Consider the following 23332-nt stretch of genomic DNA (forward strand, 5'->3'; position numbering starts at 1 on the left):
GCCAAAATGAGTGACTGAAATATTAATGGTGCTTTACGATCGAAGATAGATTCTGATATACAGTTTGCCATTCCAACCATGTTGGGATAGGATTCCATTTCAACCTTGACCCAATCCCCCGCATTTGCTTCGTTTTTGTAGATAATTTCCATTTTGTTGGATTTTTATTTGTATTATTTGCATTTTGTTTTTGTTTCTTGTTTGTGTTTGTTTTTTGTTTTTACAATAAATTTGACTAAATCTTAACATTTATAATCCTTAACCTGCAAGGAGCAAACAGATGTAACAAATATACATAGTTGTATGTAAAGATTTATCATTTTTGTGTTCAGAAACATACATATAGTAGTACCGTATCTATGTATATATATTTTATGTATACATATATTCTTCATAACACGTATTATTTTGTTTTCTTATATTCCAGTTTTGCTTGTTTGTAATTTACGCGATTTAATCCAATACATACAATTGAAACACACACATATTAACAACACTGAATATGCATATACATTTATATTCTCCTATCGCTCAGTTTTGGTTTTCTTTTCTGTTTTAATGTGATCAGAGTGGTGATGTGAAGTGTGGGTTCGGAAAATGTGGGTTGGTGGGTGGATTGTGTGGTTGGTCGGGTTGAGCGGATTGGCTGGGTCAAAGGTCGACCCTCTAGGGAGTGGGGATTTTCTAGATATTCCAGGCCAGCGACTTGGCTACACAGTTCAGGAGGTCGATCTCAAGGGACTTGTATACGTGTATATAATTTCTATCAAAACATTCTGAAGCACGGGATTTAACACCTTGGTAACACATACAAATTACTGTAACTCTGTGAATGAATGCCGATATCGTATGACATATATAAATATATAATATGCTTCGTAAAAGTTGTATAAATTGTATATTGTATATATTATTTTGCTTTTCCATTTCATTTCATTTTCTTTCTTTTTTTTTTTTTTGTTATAACAAGAACGTATTATCAATTCGTATTAATAGATCTGGTTTATATATGTAAATGTAATTTGTTCAGTCAATTAGATAAAAAGATTTCAAAAAGGATTTCACTTAATTGTTAAACATTTGCGTTTAGTTTGATTTCTCATACCGTATGCTTAGAAAGCTAAACAACATTAATAGTATTAATTAGGATAGCTCATCGTTTCGCGTTTTTCTTCAGTTAGGAAAATAGGTAACTAGATAATTAGGTAGTAAAAGGGGCCCCATAGGATTTCATATGTCTCAAGAGTGGATTCGAATTAGTTTGTTTCAGTTTTACTTGTAGTTGTTGTTAGCTAGTCGATAGTGATAGTAGTTTATATTTAGTGCTTGTCTCTCAATCTCGTGATCTCGCACGCATTATGTGTATGTATATAGTCTTCGTCTAGCTATGGCCTTGTACTCGTTCCGAACCCAAATCCGATTTCGATTCCGATACCAACGATTCCGACTTGGACAGCAATTATACTATATTTACTTGGCTTTGCAGTATTCAACAGAGATTGTCTTCATGATGGGAGAGAACTACATGCTTGTAACACTTGGTTTTGGTAATATCGCTATAGCGTTACCAGAACCGTTATACTGTTATACGTTATACCGTTGCCAGGTACAATTGAGCGCACGCCATATATATATTCTGGTCAATATGCTGTGGGATTTCTTGCTAGTATGCTAGCTTGCTAACCTGCTAGCATAGCATGCTAGTCTGCTTTTGTTAGCCTAAACACATACACATTTATAAGGGGATGGATGGGGACATACACACTCACGCACACACAGACTCACATGGTATATTTATATAGAAATAGAAAGTTCGCTTCTTGTGATGCATCTTAAACATTTAATTTTGAGTCCAGCCCAATAATTGTTTACTTGTTTGCCTTAGTTAGTTGTGTTTTATGTTTTTGTTTTTATGTATGATACCGCCTTTTTGTGACACCACTTGGCACACCATTTAGTACCGCCCCCCTGGTCCGTTGGTCCGTTGAGAGATGTGGATATGTGTGGGCAGTCCAGGGAGCGGATTCTTGCAGATGGGTTTCAAACCGGGATGAGAGGATCAGGCCGAGAGACTGCGGGTCCGGAGTCAGACGTCGCAGGACCTTCGACGCCGTCACTAGAGCACGTCCTCCATCTCGTTCTCGCCAATCGTGGAGGTGCCCGGCGCCTGGGCCGGCAGTGGCTTCAGTAGACCCGAGAACAATCTCCGGAAGGCCGTATGCTATTTGGAGTTGGCCATCTTGCCCACCGGCGGCTGCTTGGCCATGATCTCCGCCAGGGTGTTCACGCCCTGCTCGTCGTACTTCTTCCACTGCGAGTAGTTGATCTGCATGTAGGTGATCAGCTGCGGCATGTCTATAAAGCCTGCAAAGGATTTTTAGATATGAGATATGGTTGTGGGGGATCTCTAGATTCTAACGTACTCTCCCAGGCGTGCATCATGTCCTGTATGATGTATTCGATAAAGCCGATCTGGCTCTTTGGTATGCTGCAGGTGGCCCGATCGAACATCGGCATCACGATCGGCAGATGGCGCTGCTTCTCCTCGTCCGTCTGCATGAAGTACTCCTCGGCGATGCGACGGGCCCACTCGATGCAGAATTGCATCGGCCGGGCGGGATTACTCACATCGGCCACCTTGATCAGCATGCGGCGCATGAGTATCGACGTCTCTTCATCCGTCTGGGGATTGTGCTGTAGAGAATTTGAAATCTTTATTATATCTTTAATTCTATGTGGAGGTATGCATTCAGTCTTACCTCGCGCGGCTCCTCGCCTCCGAAAACACTCACGAACTTGGCCAGGTGCTCGAAGTGGCGAGTCATCTCGGTGGCCAGAATCATGTCGATGATGGTGCTGCGGGCCGACTTGTACGTCTCCTTGTCCAGGTTCTTGAAAATGTTGATCTTATCGTCGCCTAAAAGAAGATGCGATAAACAAGATTATAAGTGGGGTAGAAACTTAAAAATATTTTATTCGCTAACAGATTTGAATATTTTTAATTTAAGGCAAAATAGAAGAAACATTGTTCATTAGAATGATTGTTCTCAATAATTATTGAGAAGAAATGTTCTTAAAGTTAAAGCTAAAGAACTTTTAAGTTTGTTTTTCGATATGAAGCGATCTTTAATTAGAGATGAAAATATTTTGACTTTGTTTTTCTAGAAGAAAATAGTCTTGAAACCGAAAGTACTTGCTCATTAATTTAAGAATTTGAGAATAAATCGATCTTGGCTGACTCATGAGATTGGGATACTAGTTTCAATAACCAAATTTGACATAAAAGTTATTTAAACGGACTTTGAGAGTATAGTAAGTATAACTTCCATAATTAGAACTTCTCTAACTTCAAGTTGCTTTAAATGTCTAAGAAATGTATTTCATAATTCAACGTTGCCTTAACTCAAACTTTTCTTAAAAATATATGTGTATCTTTTCATGGATTACTCTTTTTTAACGTTGATATAGAATATGCCTTTCTCTTTCTACTCACCCAGAGTTAGCTTAAAGGTAATGGCCGCATGATGGTTCTCTAGCACTGTCAGATCATTATACAGTACAGCCAGGGCGTCGTTAGAGTTGCACAAGAAGGCGGATGAGCGGCCCGGATGATCCACATCGTGGGCAGCGGCGGCAATTAGAGCAGTCGCCTCTTCCATGCGATCCATCACATGCATATCCTTGTTGGTCAACTGGGTGATGAAAGCGCCAGTGGCCTAGGGGTAACAAGTGGTTCAGAATATTACGAGATAATACCGGAAGAAAGGTCAGTAGTAAAATAACCCACCTGCATGACATCCGCGGCATGGGTGCTGTTGTGATATGTGTTGCCCTTGCGGTAGTGGGCCTCAATTACGGCCAACCAGGCCTTACAAACGTTCTCATCGATGTTCAAGGTGGCAAAGACGTCGAAGCGGCGGAACATTTCCATGCCCAGATAGAGCAGCGGATGGTAGTCGGTGATCTCCTCCAATTTGAAAATATCAAAGTCCCAGCTGAGAGATTCGTCAAGTAGTTCCATAATGATGGGATTGGACTGCAATTTAAATGTAATTAGTGTTATATCATAATGGGTAATCAAAGAAGTAACCACCTTCATTTTGGCGGGCACTATAGTGGCAGTTCTTGTAGAGCTGCCAGTGCGTATGATGGAGTCATTCGAGCTGCGGCGCGATGAGTACACGCTGGGTCCCTGAAAATATATTATAATTAATATTTAAAAACAAGAATTTTTAGTAGGGCTCTCTAAGTCACCGTTAGCAGGGCACCAATCAGATCGGTGGCTATGGGATCATCCGTTCGTATCTCCTTCATTTGCGGACTGTAGAGTCCCTCGCGCTTCAGGAACTCCAAGACCTTGTCTATGAGACGCGCCTCATCGGCCGAACAATTCTCCTGTACTTGTGATAGTAAATTGATTATCTAATGTGCGAGTGCGCAGTTTTGAATTTTTTGTTTTTCGGTTGTGTTTGTTGGTTTTGAGTTTTGTACATTTTTTAAATTTTTTTTTATATATTTTGGTTAGCGACGCACAGCGAGCAATTCGAGCGAGCGAGCGAACGTGCGAACGAACAGTTTGGTACATTATTTTTTTTTGGTAATATTTTTTATGAGTTGGTTCATTGTTCGAGTACACAAAACATAAAAGTAAAAAAGAGAACATAACAATTAAGAGATAAAAAGAGAATAAACATGTTGGTTTAGATGTGCTGTTACTGTTGAATTTGGGATTAGTTGGGGTTAAGTATATGACGAATTAGGAGCTCGAATGAACAGTGGAGCAATGTTGGTTAAAATTGACCCACATTTGGTCGTTTTTAGCCAGAATGCACTATTCCGGCTTGGAGGTTGCAAATCATTAATTAGCGTCGCAACTCATTAGGGGTCCCTGTTTGGGCGCCATCTGCTCTAGATGCTTTTAAGTAGATTACAGAAATGTGAGTGCCTAATTGGATGATTAAAAGCAGAGTGACTGCCGTTCTTTGCATCTCGAAATAGCGATAGTCAAAGTTAGCACCACTCCAAGCCGGAAAATGCATTTTCCCAGCGCTTTTCACTGTGTGTCGGTGCCTGTGTCGTTTATGTGCGTGTGTGGTGATGGTCTGTGTCTGTGCAAGTGCTTGTGCAAATATTGTTGCTAATGTTATTGCTGTCGCTGCTGCAGTTGCTGCTGCTACTGCTGCTGTTGCTGTTGCTGCATATGCTACGGGGCATGACAGGACACCAGGACACACACACACACACCACACCACGGACCAGGACACACGGCACAGGCACGGACGACAATTTAGCAATTTAGGCATTCCCCAAAAGCCCTTCCCAAACTTGCAACGTGCTGCAGCCACAACCCAAATGTGAGGCAGAGTCATACTTTAGTGATGGGGGCCTCCAGCGGCAGCGATGTCAACTTGGCCAAACTGGTCCTTCGCAATCCGTCCGAAGCGATGGAGCGAACATCGAAGCTGCACCTCCGCACCGAGTGCAGCGAGCCCCGAGGCGCCTCCTTGGGCTGCGGCAGCGTGGCTATGAAATCCATCTGGCCGCCGGGCACATCAAAGTTGAAAATCAGATGCGTGGGTGCGCTGTTGGGACGAAAATTGCCAATTAAGAAGGGTTTTAAGGGGGGGGGATGGACGTTCGCGTTTGCTTTTAGTCACTCACCTTCCTATGCAGGCCACTGGCACCACTCGCACGTGCATGGGGATACCCTCCTGGCTCTTCCTGCGCACCGTCAGGATGCCGTCGAACTCCTTGATGTTCTTACACTGCTCACTGATGGTGGACAGGTCCGACACGAATATGTCCTCCAGCTGCTTGCTAATGATCTCGTCCTGTTGTCCAACGCGGAAATCTCATTAATGCCGCAATGGCAAACAATCCCCGGACCCACTACCCACGTTCCCACTTACCAGCCGCATGTTGAGCAGCCTCTCGGTGGCACGGTTGGCGTACTGAATCCTCAGCAAGTCGTCCGTGATGAGGACCACCTCCTTTAGCCGATGGAGTGCCGTGTAGAGGGCCTGGGGATGGGATCGACAACAGAGAGGTTTGGGTCACTGAGCGGGTTTGCAATTTCATTGGCCTGCCGGGCAGCGCTTCCATTTAATTGAATTAATTTGCAGTTGCGAAGGGCGCCCAGGGACATTAACTCGATTACCTGTTGAGTGGACATGACATTGTGCGGCCGGATGATGGAGTGCAGTATCTGCTTCAGTTCCACACTGCACATGGCCAGGTTGGTCGTCTCAGCTACGCACTGTGGAATACCCAAGATGTGGCAATGTTGTAGCATCTGTTTTCCCTTCGCCCGTGATGGGGCAATTAAAGGAAACTTACTCTATTAACGCCAGCGTCCAATAGAGCAATTAGCACATCATCCTTTTCGAAGAAACTGCAAAAGTAGTCGTCGTAAGTCGTTAGCGGAAAATGACTGCCGCCCCAGCTACTCACCTCTTCTTGCAGACTGCAATTATTGTCGTTAAATGGTGGCCGTGTGTGTGACGTATGGTTCTGTGGGGAAGAGGCAAGTTTTATAGCAAAGTGAAAAGTTTATGAAAATGGAAAAGTTTGTAAAAAGTTTCGTTAAGTTTGGTAAGTTGGGCGAACCCAAAAAGACACGACCCGAAACTCATTTCAACCTTACCCTTACCTTGCAATATGCTCCGCATCCAGGTTCTTGGTAGAACGCGCATCAATTATGATTAGGTGGTAGCACTGGGCGGTGGCATACGACTTCTGCAGGGTGTCCAATGCCTCCTCCTTGGACTTGACCAGCGTTACGTCCAGCTGGTGGCGCTGGCAGGCCGCGGTGACCGCCTCGCAGATGCTGTCCGATTTGTGGAAAACCAGGAGGGCCTATAGTGTGGGTGGGGGGGTTCAAAGCCATTGCACTGATTGAATTGCCCCATGTTCAAAGTGGTCCAAAGAGGGCTTACCTTAAGTGGGGGATTCGGTGGTAGTACGGTTGGATACTTCAGGTCCATGAGATTTCGCTGCATCAGGATATAAAAAAAGAAGAAAAAAACGAGGGGGGGGGGCGATGTCAGAGCAGGTGAGACAAGGTGTAAAATTTAATATAAGTCTGCAGCTCCTCTGGCTTTGTCGTCAAAATAAGAGGGCTTAACCCGGCTTCGTTTCCCTGTACATCTGTTCACCCATCCTTGGAGCTACAGTGCGTGTGTGTCGTTCGTGTCGCTTAAATGATGATAAATTAAAATAAAATTGCTCGCTGCTGATTCTGACTTATGTGCGCCACACGCTCGTGTGCTGCAGATTTATAATACGAGAACACATTAAATCCGCAGAAGGTGGGTTGGTTCGCAGAAGCTGAAGCTCAGTGTCAATCAGAGGAATGAAAATGTAATCGGAAATGTATCACGACGTACATAAGACTTGGGCTAAGGCGCCAGATTGATGGAGACAAGCTGGGAAAAGTTGGAAAGTCCCGGGAAAAGCTGAATGCTACCTAGCTACCTGAAAAATCCTGAACTCCTCCTCCTCCGTTGATTGTTTTTTTCCAGCCACCAAGAGATGGAGTTTCGGCACCTTGGGCAATCGTCGCTCGTAGAGACTGTGTGATTTGCGCTCCAGGCAGTTGACCTTGCGACGAAGGACTACTGCGTTATCGGGGTCATAGGAGGGGGACTCCTCCTCCACCAGGTGACTCCGCTCCCTGTCCTCCAGGCTCAGATTGTTGAGCATCAGAGCTGGGACGTCCAGGCTGCGTATGGCCTCGACTATTTCCGGCTGCAGAGAAGTGCGTCCTCCACTGCCACCGCCACCACTGAAGGCCACACTCAATGGTCTGGTATTGCGGCGCAGGGGGGTCATTATGTCACGACCTTCGGCCTCCACATTGGCCTCGTATTCCAGCTCCATTTCCTCGGGCGTTTTACACGAATTCCGTCCCACAAATGGCAGGGAAATGGCCACTGGCCCAGGAGTTGGAGCAGCAGTCTCTGTGGTCGTCGTCGACGCAATCGTTTCCACTTTCATTTCCGGGCAGGAACCCTCGCTCTTTGGACGAATGCCGCCGCCTCCATTCGAATTCAAATTCAAATCCATAGAGAAATCCAAATGAGCAGAGCTTATCAGCCGGCTGCTATCGTCATCTGGAGGTGGTATGGTTCTTTCATTACGGTTATCGCCACCGCGATCGGATATGGTATAGGGCTCCGCGTCGGAGTCCGGATCGCTGGACGGATTCTCACGGCCCGCCGATGAGGACTTCGCGGAGGATTTGCGGCGAAAGACTTTACTGAATTTTGGCAAACAATTGCGCATTCTGTTTTATAATTAAAACAACACTCGGCCACTCAAAGAGAGAGCGTGAAGTGAACCAATCCGCACCGAAATCCGTATCGCAATAACAATGACAACAGCGACAATTACACTCGCCACTTGAGGTCCAATGTCTTAGATCAATAACAAGTTGTTTGCATAAGCTAGACGAGCACACGAATAGAAACGCCTCGCGAGTGGCATTTCCAACTTTTCCACGCCGTCTCCCAACTAATGCGACAATCTCGATCGAGATCTCTGTCTATCTCTATCTGTATCTCGATCGGTATCTACGGAACCGAATCGGTTCTGAACAATTCACAGGTTTTGTGGTCGAAACTACTCCGGACAGCAAAACGGAACGGACTGAGTCGCGTCGATCGATTCGTGGGCATAATCTCTTTCTTTGCCTTTTGATTTCCCACCTTCAATGTTAATTGATTTGATTTCTCTGGTAGCGTATTGTTTATAGGCAAAACATGAGGCCTGTATGGGTGAGCGGCTATTTAAAGCCGAATGTAAACCGAAAAGCGCAGCGCTCTCTATAAACTATGCCGCCTGTGATAAGATAATATGCCTTATCAAAAGACGTAACAACCATGTGGTTCAGTTCGGTTCCCCCTCGAATTGTGGTCATAGTGGCTATAGGGATTGGGCCCGGGGTGGCCGACTACTCACCTGGTAGACATCCATCGGCTCATCTTCCGGGGTGAGGGCGAGGGCGAGCGATGATTTGCGGTGACCTGGACGGCTGTTCCCGCCGCCGGATGAACTGGTGCCCGATGTGCCTGTGCCTGTGAGAAAAATGCGGAAAAGTACAAGAAAGGGGGAAAATCGTTTAGAGGCGGGGGAAAATTCTCTGAAAAGTATGCTACATTTCTGGGCGTTCCAAGGGCTCGCAGGGCGTTGCATACTTCGTGGCTGTCAACAGCACGCCCACAATCAAAATGAATGGTCACCACACAAACTCACACACACACACAATCCCTTATACACTGAACAAAATATGGAATAGTAAAAATAAATGAGGGTAAGGGCGGTCCATAGTTTTCTGAAAATTATTCATACGACTTGTAAGCAATTTCGAATTTTTTGATAGCTAGCTATAGTTCTTGTTTGAAAAACTAAGGTCCTAATTTGACAAAACGGAATTTTCTCTCATTTGAGGCCCCCTACATGAAAAAAATATATTTTGTCAAAGGCAACAGTACGTATGAGTAATAAACTTGTTTTGTAATGCCCTTAAAAGATAAACATTTTTCAATTAACTATAACTGGTCCATTTATTATTTCTATACTTATCTTTAAAAGATAAAATTTAAATTCAAAAAATATTTAAAGTTTTGGAGTAACTACTATTTTTATCAGTGTACCAATACATATACGTATACCAACACTCTGGCAGGGACACGCACGCACATTAATTCCTCTTGTTGCACGTTTTATTTAATTATAAACGTTGGCATTTGAGAAACACTTTATAAACGGGCACACACGCATGTGCCTGCGAAAGGGTACAAAGGTCCTTGGGGGCGGAAGCCCCCGTTTTTGGGTCTCCTATCTGTCAACGAAGGCACTAAGAGCGGAACCCCCGGAGGAACTAAGCCGCACAAATTGTATTTCACTTAATGAGAAACAGGTCGGGACTTTGGCATCACATCCCACTTTATTTTGTGCTGTGGCAAGCAGGCTAAAACAAAAATCCTCCGCAAATGGAAGCCATGGTAACTAGCTTTCCAAATGATGGGAAAGATGAAATTACAGGTTAAACCAATAGTTCATTCTGTTTAACCTTTGAGAATCCCTAAAATCCATTGAAGTACCTATCTGCCTGCTTATTATGTTTACTTATACACATCTTTGCAGAAAATTTCAATCCATATTGGAGTTTGCCATACCTTCTCAGGCATTCGCAAAGTAAAATTCCTTTCGCAAAGTTTTGGGGGAAATTAAAATTCTGTGGCTTCTCGCAAGTTATGTATGCTTAGGCCCAAACAATTTTTAAGACCCCAAATGATTGACCAAACAAACTTTCTGTGTAACGAAATTTGTTCGAGGCTTTTGTGCGGATTCCCGGCAAGCAAATTAAAGTTATCAACAAGTCATTTTGGGTTTTGTTCTTTCTTTAATTTGATAGGAAATGTCCATATGGTATGTATATTAAAATGAAATATAACTTTAATGTGCCAAAAATTTGTTGGTTCAATTTTGCCTAATAAAACTGGACATTAATTATTGACATTTCCTAGACATTCACATTCATTCTAAAAAGTTGCAAAAAGTATTTTGTATAATTTTCCTCTAGCATTTTCCAACGATTTGTCTGCAGCTTTATTTAATTCTACTGAATCAGTTTTTGTAGTATTTTCATTTTTTGCTTCATTCAGATGAATTAAATTTTGTGGAAACTGTTTTAATTAATTCCAACTTTTTCCAGCATGATATTTAATTCTCACTCAGCTTAATTTATTCCATAGAATCTTCTTTATTTTTATTTTCCACCTCTTGAATGTTTCATTTGAATTCAGTTTTATCCCCTGAAATTTGCTTATAATTTTTTCCATTTTGTGCCACTAGAAAGCTTAACTTTTAAATTGAAGTTAGGTAGCTGACCAAACAGGTGGAAATTCATTTGGCAGGCAACTTTAATTAGAGATGCTATATAGTTGATGAAGAAAACTTTGAGACTGATTTTTAATTGCCAAAAGCCCCAGCTGGTAGGGCATCATTTTTGGGACACTCATGTTAACCACATCATCAAACTCAATTTGAGCCCCAGAAGAGTTTTCCTTAAACGGGGAAAACCCCATAAGGAAAATGAGGAGGAGGAGGAGGAGGAACCTTACCCACATTTAGCTCGGACTCGGAGGCCGGACGCGTTAATGAATCCCTGCTAGATGCTGGTGTTTTCGATGTGCTTGTCTCTGGGCTTGGAGATGGGGATTGTCTGGTCCCCAGAGCAGGGGCCACGCCCACTCCCACGCCCACGCCCACACCCCCACAGTTGCAAGTGCTGGGCACACTTTCCTGGCCCATGTGGGCACTACTGGTGGTCGTGGTCGTAATCGTGGTCGTCGCCGATCCAGCCAAATTCGGCTGGCTGGAAATTATCATTTTGTTTGTGCTTTTCGCTTTTCTTTATTTATTTCCGCTTTTGTTTTTCCTTGTTATTAGGTTCCTTTTCTTTGTTTTTGCTGTATTTTTTGCGAATGAAGTCACACAAATTTGGATTACTTTCGTGGCATTATGTTAATTGTCATTTATGTGCAATAGTTTGTTTATCTGGCTGCGGCATTGATTTCACACAATTAGTGCGTAATGATAAACTGCCCCACATGCATATACATATATGTATACATGGATATGTGGTTCATATAGCGCACAAGATACGGCAGCATGTGTGCACAGCACACTTAATATAAATAGCCCGAGTGGGGCATAAACAAAAACTAGCCAGGGAAAGTACGGAAAGTAAGTACCCGCACCCGAACCCGTACCCCTCGAGTGGGCCTATATACCTAGGGGAGCAGTACGAGATCTAAGTGTATATATACACTGATAAAAATGGAATACTAAATATGGAACTTAAAATTTTGTATTAAATATTGGAATAAAAAACAAAAACCTATCATCTAAATTGAAAATGTTTAAATTGGGTTAGAAAAAATAAGGTACAATGTTAGTCATATTTACTTTTAAGATCTTAAGTCATTAAAAAGGATTTTTAAATTAACATCATATTATAAAAAGGGATAAAATGTGTAATTAGAATACAAAATCTTTAAATTTACTACATTATGTTTTTATCAGTGTATATATACCGCCAGTGGGGACAGTATATTTGCGCTTATTCAAATGGGTCGGGTGTATCTTATCGTTTGTGTTATATTTTTTTTTTTTGGAGCAGCCTGGGAGTAAAGTGGAGCGGATTGGGAGGCAGGGGCACACGCGTTGTAATCTAAACGAAAATCGATAAATTGTTTAGATAAACGGCGGCCAGCAGCCGCTGACGTCTCTTTGGATGACTCGGGGGACCCCTTAAAAAACTGGAACCATAACTAACACACTTTCTTAGCTCTTAGACAGCCCAAGTTACTTACTAACTGGGCTCAAACTGCTGCTCATAGTACAAAGTCACACACAAATGCGGAAGAACGCGGGCTCATTAAATATTAATATATTGGGGGATACTTTTCACTCGATCGATGTGGCGCAAAACTGAAATTGGCACAAGTACAAAATAGGGAATAAGGGAAATAAAACGCGGAGCCCGACGTCCGTTCTAATCCGGTATGAAAAACTGTTTGCCAGATGATAATTCTCGCACGGATTTTCAAACTGCCAGTGGCGCGTAGAAATGGGCAGCGACTGCGATGGCGGTGGCGATGGTGACTGCGAGTGTGCGCTGCGGCTAAAACTAACGGTCTAGTGGGCTGTCGCCATTTCAATCCGTGAGATACTTTTCGGGGCGTACATAAGGCGCTTAGCCTTATAAAGGCAGGTGCATTTCCATCGAAGCCCCCTCTCAACCCCCCCTAAATGAACCCTCAGCGAATTTGGCTTAAATACAAAGAGCGGATTAGGGGCTCCTGGCCAGTCTCACTGGCCGATCTCATTGGGCTTTTGGTTTTGGGGCCTTTTGCGCCTTTGGCCGTTGTCATGGCGACCAATTAATTTGTGATAAGATAATATCAGGCAGGTTTGCTCATAGTATTCAGATGTTTAGCCTGTGTGCGTTGGCTGAGATACGGCACAGGTTCGGATACAGATACAGATACAGGTACTCTCGGCCAGATGCAGATACAGATACAGATACAGATAGGCGAACGCGTGCACAATCTACATCTGGGGGCTTGGAATGGCTAGAATGGCTAGAACGGCCCTGGAATCAAATTGGCCAGCTAGCTAGTTATCTGGCCCCGATCTTCTTGGCGATAGCTGGACATATAGCCAAAATAAGTAGGGGTAGTAGACCCACATCGATAGGGAGTATCCAGCGGTAATCTAATCTTCCCCATAGAGCTCTTCACGTGGCTAAACTGAACGTAATTTGTGTAAGACCTCCGAGAATCGCACTGGCGAATAGCAAATATTGTGGTGACTACACAGCCGTCATCGCTCAATTTCCCAATTTATGAGGGGTGGGAGGCAATGGGTAGTGGGAATACTGATAAACTGCAGAACTTTGACGCGTGGGATTAGCCGCCTATAATGAATCGAGTAGCGTCGAGTCGAGTGATCGTTCAGTTTGTTTTCTTTGGCTTTGATTGATGTTTTGGCGCCATTCCGTGGGTGTTCCATTGTTTACCGGGGTTCGGGGCTGGGGTTTTCGAGAAAGAGACTAGCTGATCGTGAGAGACTGCGATCGCTGAATTAAAATGTGGGGCCTGATCAAAACCAAAATTTAAGAGTGCTGTGAGTTGGTAATACTCGTATCTCGATCTCGATCTCGCTCTCCTTCTGTTCTTATACGGCTGCTGGCTGTGTGACTGGCACAAAACCAGATATTGTCATGTGAATTTTTGCATATTAATTGGCATTTTTTTCACAGTGCGTACGATTTGGGTGTTCATAACCCCCCGTGTGTAACTCAATGGGTTCTGAATTAAGGGACTCTCCGTGTATCTGCGTATCTGTATCTTGCACATACGTAAATCTAATGAAAAACAAAATCTATCCAGAGATCGCTACTCGCTACACTTGTTGTTTCTGCTGCGGTTGTTGGCACACTTAGTTGTGAAGTTTGTTTTGATTTTTAACACTTTTTTTTCGTGCGCGGCTATGTACACTTTTGTTGTATTTCGATTATATTTTTTTTTTGTATTTTAGAGCACGCTAAGCTGTTTTTTTCCACCTGAGGCGAATGCAGCCAACGAATTTCAGCGCGTACATGATTTCCAGTTGGCTCTATGCGTTTTTTAATTGCAATCGCTTTGGATCGACGACTGGTTGGCCCTGGGTTATATGTTATATGCTATATGTTGTGTGCGATATAGCGTGTTATAGGCACGACTTGGCCAAAATCATTAGATGGCGTTTCGTGGCTACCAGTTTGCAGCTGGCAAGCTCTTCATTTTTTCGATTTTTTTGGGATTTGCATGGAGCGTGTTACTATCTATCAGTGGATGGTAATACCGATTCCGATTCCGATTCTATATGGCACACACACTGGGATTCACATGTGTTGCAGCGACGTCGACGGCGACTGCAACTGCGACTGAGCGACCGACGCGGCGAAAGAATCTACAACAAATGACTCCATAAATGGCGAGCAGCTGTTGCCGCAACACCGACAGAGAGCGGGAGCTTTGGCGATAAACGAAGCTTGCTCTCTGACTCTCTCATTTTGCCACCCCACCCACGGCCCCACTCATCCGCCCTTCCAATCCGATCAGCAAACTGAGCGCGATCAAGTTTCACCGATGCTCACTCACGCTCCCCAGAGCTCCAAAGAGAGGGTGGGAGAGCGCGAGAGAGAGTGGGGCGGAGAGCGGGGAACTGTTAATTGGACGGAGACACAAAACAGCTGCGCTTTGGATCTCCGACAAGCGCCAGCTGACTCTTCTGAGTCGGGGATCGGGTTACCTGGTCAAAAGCGGGGATCACCAGGCACTACGAATACCCTATACAGAAGATTATACAATACATTATATACTAGTTGGAACTTTTTCGCCCTGAAACTTGACAATTTGTTTCCTATACCCAGCTAATCCATTCTCCAATTGTTTACTCAACGGAAAACCTATAGTATAATCTAAAATTTCCTTATCTCAGCACTCTAATAGGATTCTTCTGGGATTAAATGCACACTCAACCTATTTGATTTTAACTAAGTATAGATGTCATTACTTCAACATTTCCTAATAAAATTATATCAAGGTTTTCTTAACCAAAATTCTGTAGGTATTCTAAAAGTAAACTTTCTACTAATACCCTATAACTCGCTAATAAATTTTAATCCCGCTTTATCTAGCCTAAGTTATGGCAGCCACTTGAGTTGATTGGCTCGAATTTGGAGCATCGTAAATCTTCGGAAAATCCGAAGAAAAGGAAACGTGCAACTAAATCTGAGATTCCCATTGATAAGTGGCACTACGAGTACTATCAGCCAACATAGCGGAAGCTCTTGACAGTGGAGTAGCCTCACTTCAGATTAGAAGAAGCAGAAACAGAAGCCGAGTTCCTCAATCGCAGGCCTTCCTTATCACCTATCACTATTGTTAGCCGATATTGAGTGATGAAGGTAAACGAAACCTAAGCGATGCCTCACATTAAAGGGTATTAGGTAAATGATGCTGCCAATAGGGATCATGTTTCCATAAAGCACCGGAAAAAATATGATCGTTTAATTTTATGATTCACTGATTCATACGAAACTATCATGAGTTATCATGGTGTTATAAGTAGGCATAGGATTATATGGAAACATTTGATTTTAAGGAAACCGAAATTCGTAGATCTAGATATTTCAGACTTTTATTAAAGCTATCAAAATTACTGAAGTTTGGTTAGACATGAATGTTTTGAGTACTGTCAGTCTAGAAATTTAAATTTATCTCAAATATATTAAGTTCTAATATTGTTTTTATCCTAACTTTAATTGGTGGTTATTGGGAAAGCATAACTCTATGGAGGAATTAAAGGATGTGGACCCTTTTCGTATCATTTTACCACTGCGGAGATCTTAAAGTTTTGGGGGGATGGTAAATACTTGGGGATTACTTACTGCCAGTGGCCCGTCGCACCACGCTGTGTGTAAAGTTGCCCAGGGCGGCCACCGTTACAATCGAGTCCTTTTTGCCGGTGCTCAGCTGGTGGAAGACAAACAAAGTTCCTTGAGCTGAACGGTGGCCCTGCGGATTTGGTTACCTTTTCGTAGTCGGCCTCGCTTTTGGTCTGCAGCGGATTGAGGAGCACCTGGCCACACAGGTTATCCCCCGCCGTGCTTCCATTTCCGTCACTGGGTGGCTGCAAGGTCACGTTCCCGCAGCTGCAGCGACGGAGGCGACTGCGCCGCAATTTGATGCAGAACAGCCGACTCTCATCCTTTTCAGAGGCGTCCAGCGGAAGGGATCCTCGTTCGCCCGTCTGGCCAGCGGCGGAGGCGGAGGAGGGGGCGGGCAGGGTACTTGGCGAGCAGCCCATGGCGAAGTCCTGCTTCTGATCCTGGCCTGGCTAATTCCCTTGCGGTTGCTATGCTAAATTGCTCTCGGTTGCCTTGTGATTTTGGTTTTAGTTTCGTTTCCAGTTCCTCTTCCTGTTCCTGTTCCTTTTCTCGTTCCGATTGTGGTCTATGGAGGACTAGGATTCCCGGGATTGCACAACTTAATCTCGCTCCACCGACGACCTTGGCAGTGCTGCTGCCTCCTTGTGGTTTCTGCTGCTCTGGTTTTGGCTTGGCTTCTGATTCGATGGTTTCGATTCTGGACGATGTCGTTGTTGCTGGCGATAACATAATTGAAACATTTTTGGGCTGCGGTCCGCTGATTGATTGACTGATGGCCAGCAGAGATACTGGTCACATGATCCGCAGAGCTGCAAAAGGGGAACGGAAAGTGGGGGTTTGGTTAATTGAAATACCGGGTAAGCGCAATTGCTTTTTTTTAGAATAATTTGCATGTCGTTAAGGGTTAGATTTATTATTAAAACTAGCATTTCCTATCATTTTATAACCCCTTGTCTTATATAAGAAGCTGAATTTAGTGATAGTAATATAAGTCTGTTTTGTAATAAAAAATAATAAAATCCCTTTTACTAACTTATAACAATAACTCATAAATACTTTAAGAACATTTGCTCTGTACTATATTACACCCAGAAAACACTCAATATCTGGCGTTACCCAAATTTTAGGAACTCTTACTTCAACAGTTGTAAGATAATGTACCTAAAATGGTTTATAAGTTTCATTTTACCCTAAATGAGATTTGATTCCATTTTAAGGTGATTTTTCTAAAGATAACTCCTAAAATTTAGGTAAAGTCATTTTTCTCCGGGTAGATAACTTTTAAATATGCTCAAAGAGAACCAGCAACCGTAATTAAAGAATCTTATTAAACCCATCTCTCAAACACAGTAATTTAGCTAGCACTGACCTACATTAACTTTTCGCTTTCCCGCTCTTTCTTTCTTTTTTTGATAATTCCCAGCTTAATTAGTTAAACTAGTTTAATTGACATTGATAAGCCAAAGTGATAAATGACGAGTGCAGTGCATATCTGGTATTTTAACTCGATTACGAAAGCCATTTTCGAGTCCCCCCATTCAAGAGGCGTTTCATTGAAACTCTCATCGAATATGGACAGAGCACCCGCACAATTGTCAAATACTCTTGGCGGTTGTTATAAATTCATAAAAGCCCAAATATTGGCAATGATTATTGGAGCCAAGGCAAAAGAAGAAGAAGAAGAAGTACGGAAAGTACAAAAAATAAAACAGGGGCCCTTGAACGTGACCAACTCGCTGCATATGAATAATGCTCAGTCAGAGTTATATTTGCGTTTCAGTTCGACTCCTGCCTGCCATATTAAGTTCGCGTCCCGAAAGTTGGCGGAACTTGATAGTCTGAACCCTCGGTGGCACGTATCAAACAATTGACTTGTGGGGATTTGAGGGTGTCATATATAATACAGCTTTGGGATGTCGATGTCGCCTTGTTGTTGTTCTCATTCCGGCTGTCAGTTGGCTTTATCTTGGGGCAGGCAAATATAAAAGCCTCTGTCGCTCGCTCGTGTCTTGCTAACCAATTTTAAATATTTAGATAAAACTCGAACGAAAGCGAAAGAAGCAAATCAACTGATATGGAGAGCGGAGTAGGGAGTGGGGACTAGGGAGCACGGTCTATGGGAACACTTCAGATTAGTCACCGAAAGTCGTACCCACTTCAAGTGGCAATTGGAGCTCGGCTCCTGCGAGTGAAATGTCTTATGTCCCTTCTCTGGGGAAGGAAAAACAATTCCAGAGGGGGGATGTGCGGCGGAAAAGATAGTCCTTATCCCCGGCGACGTTGATTGACTTGCTAAAGGGAAGGGCTGTCTTTCATCTGCATTCGTACATAAACACATCCTCATCCATAAGGACACTTGTTGTCGTCCCACTGTCTGAATCCGTTTGCATTGTTGGGTCCAAAGACAAAAGGCGTCACAACAGAAGACACAGGAAGACGGGCGAGAGGAAGAACAGAAGCGCAACATAAGTACAGAGAGAGATATATCACTGAAATTGGTCATCCATTCGGAATTTTTTATGTGAAGGGGTAATTTGCTATATAAGAATATTTGATTTGAAAATTTGTAGCCCAGTTTATTTTAAGTAACTGCCCTAAACTCCTTAAGCCGCGTTTAGTGTGACCTTGCTCTTGAAACAAAGTCCAAATTACTTTGTAAACTAAGGCCACATTTATTTTGAGTCTCGGCTTTCCCATAAGCTTTTTTCTCTCCGTGCAGATTCTGATTCAGCTCCAAGCAAACTCATCCACATTCCCAGCAATGAGAACACTACAATAGAGATGTCGAGAATCAGCTTCGCGTACACACATCAGTCTATGGTGTGTTTGTTGATTTAAACAAATTATTTTTAGCCCGACCATATTAAAATGAACAAGTAATGCCTTTTGCCGTACACTCGGCATCATTTAAGTTTTCAAATAAATAACGAAGGCTGTGGACGTAACATAATTTGTTTAGAACGAGAAGGAGGCCGAGTTGCAATTGCTCAGCCGCCCCGTTGCCAGGCCATGCCGTATAATCGGGGCCTCGAGTTCCTGTGCGGCGCCTCGGCGCCTCTCGGTATGCAACTAAAAGCTCGAGTGCCAAGGAGTGCCAAATTCTATTAGCGGTCCCTTTTCCCGGTTCCCTGTCCCCAATTCATAGTACCCAGTCCCCGAACGTCAACTCATTAGATGCAGCCAGTCACGGATGTTTGGCCCGAGCCCGAAGCTATTAGTATGCAGGTGCTTGTGGGTACTCGGATAATAGCATCATCAGGACGCCTGTGTGCGAGAGGCCCCCTAATAGAATTTCCTACCAATATGTACTCGAGAACGTTGGTATTTGGCAGCCGGAGCCGGGCCATATAGGAAAGCTGGCCGAGACCAAAAAATAAAGATGACTATGGAACATGGGGCAGCGCATTCGAGCAATTTTGTATCTAATAGTTTTTGCCTGCTGATGTTTTGCAGCTGCCGATCACTCGGCATCGGCTTTCTGTTTACTTTTCATGCACACACTGATCCAAATCGGTATCAGAATTGGAATCGGAATCCGATCGCCTACTATAAACAATTGGCGAATAATGTATAGTCTACGGAGATCCATTACAAGTGCCTAATTTGACTTGAAGTCAGGTGTTGAAATGGAGTATTTAAGTTTACGGCCTGCCATAATTCAAGACTGCTTCCCAAAATAAACAGCTAGAAAATCAGTTGTAAGTTAATTAGGAAATGCGGCAACAAAAAATACACACTTCACCCTTTTATTAGTTTTTCAACTGAGGGCTTGAATTAAATGTTTTAAGATATGGAATAAATCATTGTAGGTTTTCTAATTCTTAGTAATTTGTTTTACCAAAATTTAAAATTTACGTGAAATTGATCAAAAATGGTTTTAAAATGTTATATCATATCAATATATTTGAAATGAGATTACATTTTTCTAAAATATATATCAGAACCCACTAAAAACGAATTAAAAACTGTGGCAACAATGAAACGTTTTGCGACTATGGACTTCTCTTTCCAAAAAGGGCAGCGATGGGGTAGATCCATATAGAACGTAATGGCCCATTATTATCTCGTGTGTGTCCTCCAAGCATGGACAACCTTGCCGGTGGTCTTGCGATGAATTTCATGTTCAGAACGTGCGTCACAAGTGTCCGCTATATGGCCGTAGCATCCTCGAGATCGGGGGCCTTGGGGCCTCACAATGGAACAGCTACTAATCGCTTACAGGCGGAAGGTTGGACCCCGCCTAATTAATAACATGAACATGAAAGAGCGCCCCAACATACATAGGTATACGGGAGGATATATATGTATCACGACTGCTTACAATATCTATGGGGACTTTTCCGGCTGTTTCAAAGAGTTTGCTTCAGTTGGATATTTGCATTTCAAATGCCGATCTCAAGTGAGATATAACAAAATGGAGATGGGATGGGTGAGCAGGGAAAAAGTAGTGTTAGTGTCGCAACCTGGAAGATTAGAAGGAGACCGAGTGCTCGTAAACGAAAGAGAAGGCACTACAGCTGTATAGATGATTGCCCCAGTTGACAATACAAGTACATATAATCAAATGGCACATTGCAAACATTGAGCATAAAGTTGGACGAACTGCAGACTCTATGGCACTTTTGGGGTTACGAGTCTTCGGGTGGGTGGTTCGGGGGGAGTGGGAGGCGAAAGTGGGTGGCATTGCATAACCCCAGTAATAATAAACATTTCAGGCGTACCTTTTGGAAACTCCCAATCAGTATGCACGCGAGCAGCTCGGATTTATTTGCTGTTAACAATGGCAGGCACCTCTGCCAGCGCCAACAATCCATTTTAATAAACAGTTAAAATCGAGAATTAATTAAGCCAGCCAACTGATTGGGCGACAGCCTATCGCATAGATAGTGAAAACGAAAAGAAATCTACGTATATGCGAGTGTGTATATATAGTCAACAGCCATTAGATAATCGACGAAATGGGTCAGTCCACGCGGGATATGGCCGAAATAAAAACTAGCAAGCGACGAACAAAAAAAAAATGTATAAAAAAAGTTTTCAAGTTTGGCAGCGTCGAAATGCAAAATGCAAAACACGAAAAGCGAAATGCGAACGCAATTTGCAAACTTATCGCCGCTTGTTTATAAGTACGAAATGATATTTTTCACATTGTTTATGGCCAATATGGGCATCATTGCTCACCTGCAGCCCCCCACAACATTTTAAGCGATTTTTATGTGCCTCCGTCGCGCCTATAAGAAGTCAGTCGTCGTCAGTCGTCAGTCAGGTGAGTTAGTTAAATTAAAAATTTGAAACTGCAAAATGTTTTCGCGACGCCAGATGCATGAAAATTTCCATTTCAATTTTATTTTGCTTCGTTTCATTTAATTTTATGATCTTTTTTGGAGGGCAAAGACCAGACGTTGACACTTCCAAGGTGGCTAGTGTATTTTGCTTGGGGGTTTAAGGATATATGTATTCCTTGACGGGGAGCGCCCATCACCCACTGATTTGTATCTTTTGGGCCTGTGTAAACCCGTGTAGGCAGAGAATGGCCGCAAATTAAGCGAATGCCCCCGAAAAATGTATGTCCAACTTAAGTACATATACAATACATTATCTGTTGACGTACCGAAACCAAAAATTTGTCGTTTAGCTGGTAGTTGTTGCCTCGCCGCCTGTTGCTTCTGATATTTTATATACGTGTACGTATTCCTTCTTCTTCTCTTTTTTATTTTAATATTTATATCAGTCTCTAGACTCTAGATTCTAGATATAAATTAAACAAATACACATGAACACAATGGGCAGACACACGCACTCATAATAAATATTGCCCCATCGCAATGGCAACAACAATAACAAAACATTTTCGTCGCTGCTCTTTTCTTCCACAAATTAGAATTTATTTTAATGCGCGGGGGTCACGTTCATAGAACGGATGTTGTTGTTGACGCACAAGATATTGTACAACAAAATATGTACAATCGCGACTCTATATATCGACCACATATATTATATATATATATATTATATGGATACACCGAATTGTAAACTGCAAAACTCAAATTCAATGCATTAAAAATAATAACAATAGCGCGGTCACGACAGTAGGAGCAGCAGTAGCGGCGATAACACCGCCAACGTATCTGTATCTCTCAGATACAATTGGCTCACATTTACGGCCGCTGCTGCTGCCAACACTCAATCTGAACAATACACACGCACCCCCAATATATGGCACACCACACACAACACACACACTAGTACCTATATATTGATCACAAATCGGGGGAATCGGGGGAATATGATTGTCGATTATTGCGGCCACGGAGATAACTAAATATTTTTCGGGTGCGCCGCTGGTCAGCGGGTGGTGCAACTTGGACTCGGGCAACTTTTGGGTGGTATACTACCGCTTACGGCCAGTGGAAATTCTGCTCAGAAAACACGACCGGCGACGGCGAGAAAAGAACGCCCAAGATTCACGAGATTCAGCGGCGATCCGCGATCCACGATCCCCCGATCGACGACGGTTGCTTGTCAAAGCAAAACGTCAAACTGATTTCTCGCTCAGCGATACGATACGATACGATACGAAATTCAACAGAGACAGAACCGAAACAGAAACAATGGCAATGAAGGCAGGCCCAGAGGCCAGAAGAACGCGAACACACAGAAGAATCAAATGTGGAAGGAAAACTAAAACTAAAACAATCTCTGAGATACAAAAATTCAGCGAACGAGCGACAAGCGACAGTCGAGGAGAAGTACGAGTGCGAGTGCGAGTACTAGTATCTGTATCTGAACTTGGCAGGCAGTACGATCCGACCCGAAAGAATCAGAAGTCGCCACAGAATCGCGGAGCGGAGAGGCCCCGAGAGCCCCGGAGAGCGAAGAGCCGGAGCCGCGGGCCCCAAAGAAAAGAAATCAAAGCGGCGAGAGAGCCCCATGGAGAGCGAGCTCTCTCTTCACTGGAGCTGAGCGCGTGACTAACGATAGATCGACTTCAAAGATACTTTTTGGAAAGCGACCAGCATAAATATAAGCTCCGCACTTTCATAAACTTTATTATCTTGCAAAAACAAATATGGCTTTACAGACCTTGAGTCACCAAGGAAAAATTCCTATATTTTAAGTCGATTAAGACTTATTTTCTTATTTGAAAAAAGTTTTTTTAAACGAGAAGATTCTTTCAAAAATTATACATATTTCGAGATTGATGATTAAACAATTAGTTTATTTTTGATATGATAAAAACAAAATGAATTTAGTAAAGTTTGAATACAGTTATTCACAGAAAAGGAAGATACGTTTTTAAAAAGCAAGTCTTGAAGGTTTCAAACG

At 43.1% G+C, this 23332-nt stretch overlaps 1 protein-coding gene across 10 annotated transcripts; it reads right to left on the bottom strand.

Moving 5' to 3' along the window:
• Positions 1-182: 182 nt before the first annotated feature.
• Pde8 (phosphodiesterase 8) lies at positions 183-22706 on the bottom strand. 10 transcript variants are annotated; one of them, XM_017073836.4, is made up of 20 exons: positions 22256-22706; positions 21618-21754; positions 16150-16815; positions 16007-16091; positions 8959-9074; positions 6936-6992; positions 6650-6855; positions 6451-6510; positions 6337-6391; positions 6158-6256; positions 5910-6020; positions 5662-5831; positions 5372-5582; positions 4255-4395; positions 4094-4192; positions 3788-4036; positions 3494-3716; positions 2760-2917; positions 2424-2694; positions 183-2364 (listed from the first exon to the last, which is right to left on the bottom strand). In XM_017073836.4, the coding sequence occupies exons 3-20, from the start codon at positions 16423-16425 to the stop codon at positions 2222-2224; spliced, it is 2730 nt and encodes a 909-aa protein (XP_016929325.2). In that variant the 5' UTR covers positions 16426-16815; positions 21618-21754; positions 22256-22706; the 3' UTR covers positions 183-2221. The 10 variants fall into 10 exon arrangements, with proteins under 10 accessions (XP_016929325.2, XP_036669456.2, XP_016929323.2 ...); XM_036813561.3 differs by having other exon boundaries at positions 4255-4422; positions 22409-22704; XM_017073834.4 differs by having other exon boundaries at positions 4255-4422; positions 22402-22704.
• Between the last annotated feature and the right edge of the window lie 626 nt (positions 22707-23332).

Source organism: Drosophila suzukii, chromosome 2R (assembly GCF_043229965.1).
Source record: "Drosophila suzukii chromosome 2R, CBGP_Dsuzu_IsoJpt1.0, whole genome shotgun sequence".
NCBI classification, from domain to species: domain Eukaryota; kingdom Metazoa; phylum Arthropoda; class Insecta; order Diptera; family Drosophilidae; genus Drosophila; species Drosophila suzukii.

Bases quoted from the DNA above. Each gene is read 5' to 3' on its own strand.
- Pde8 (XM_017073831.4), bottom strand. From the start codon at position 8,283: ATGCGCAATTGTTTGCCAAAATTCAGTAAAGTCTTTCGCCGCAAATCC. The intron at 6,511-6,649 runs GTAAGGGTAAGG...TCTTCCCCACAG, and splicing joins GATGCGGAGCATATTGCAAG to AACCATACGTCACACACACG. The intron at 3,717-3,787 runs GTGGGTTATTTT...TGTTACCCCTAG, and splicing joins ATGCCGCGGATGTCATGCAG to GCCACTGGCGCTTTCATCAC.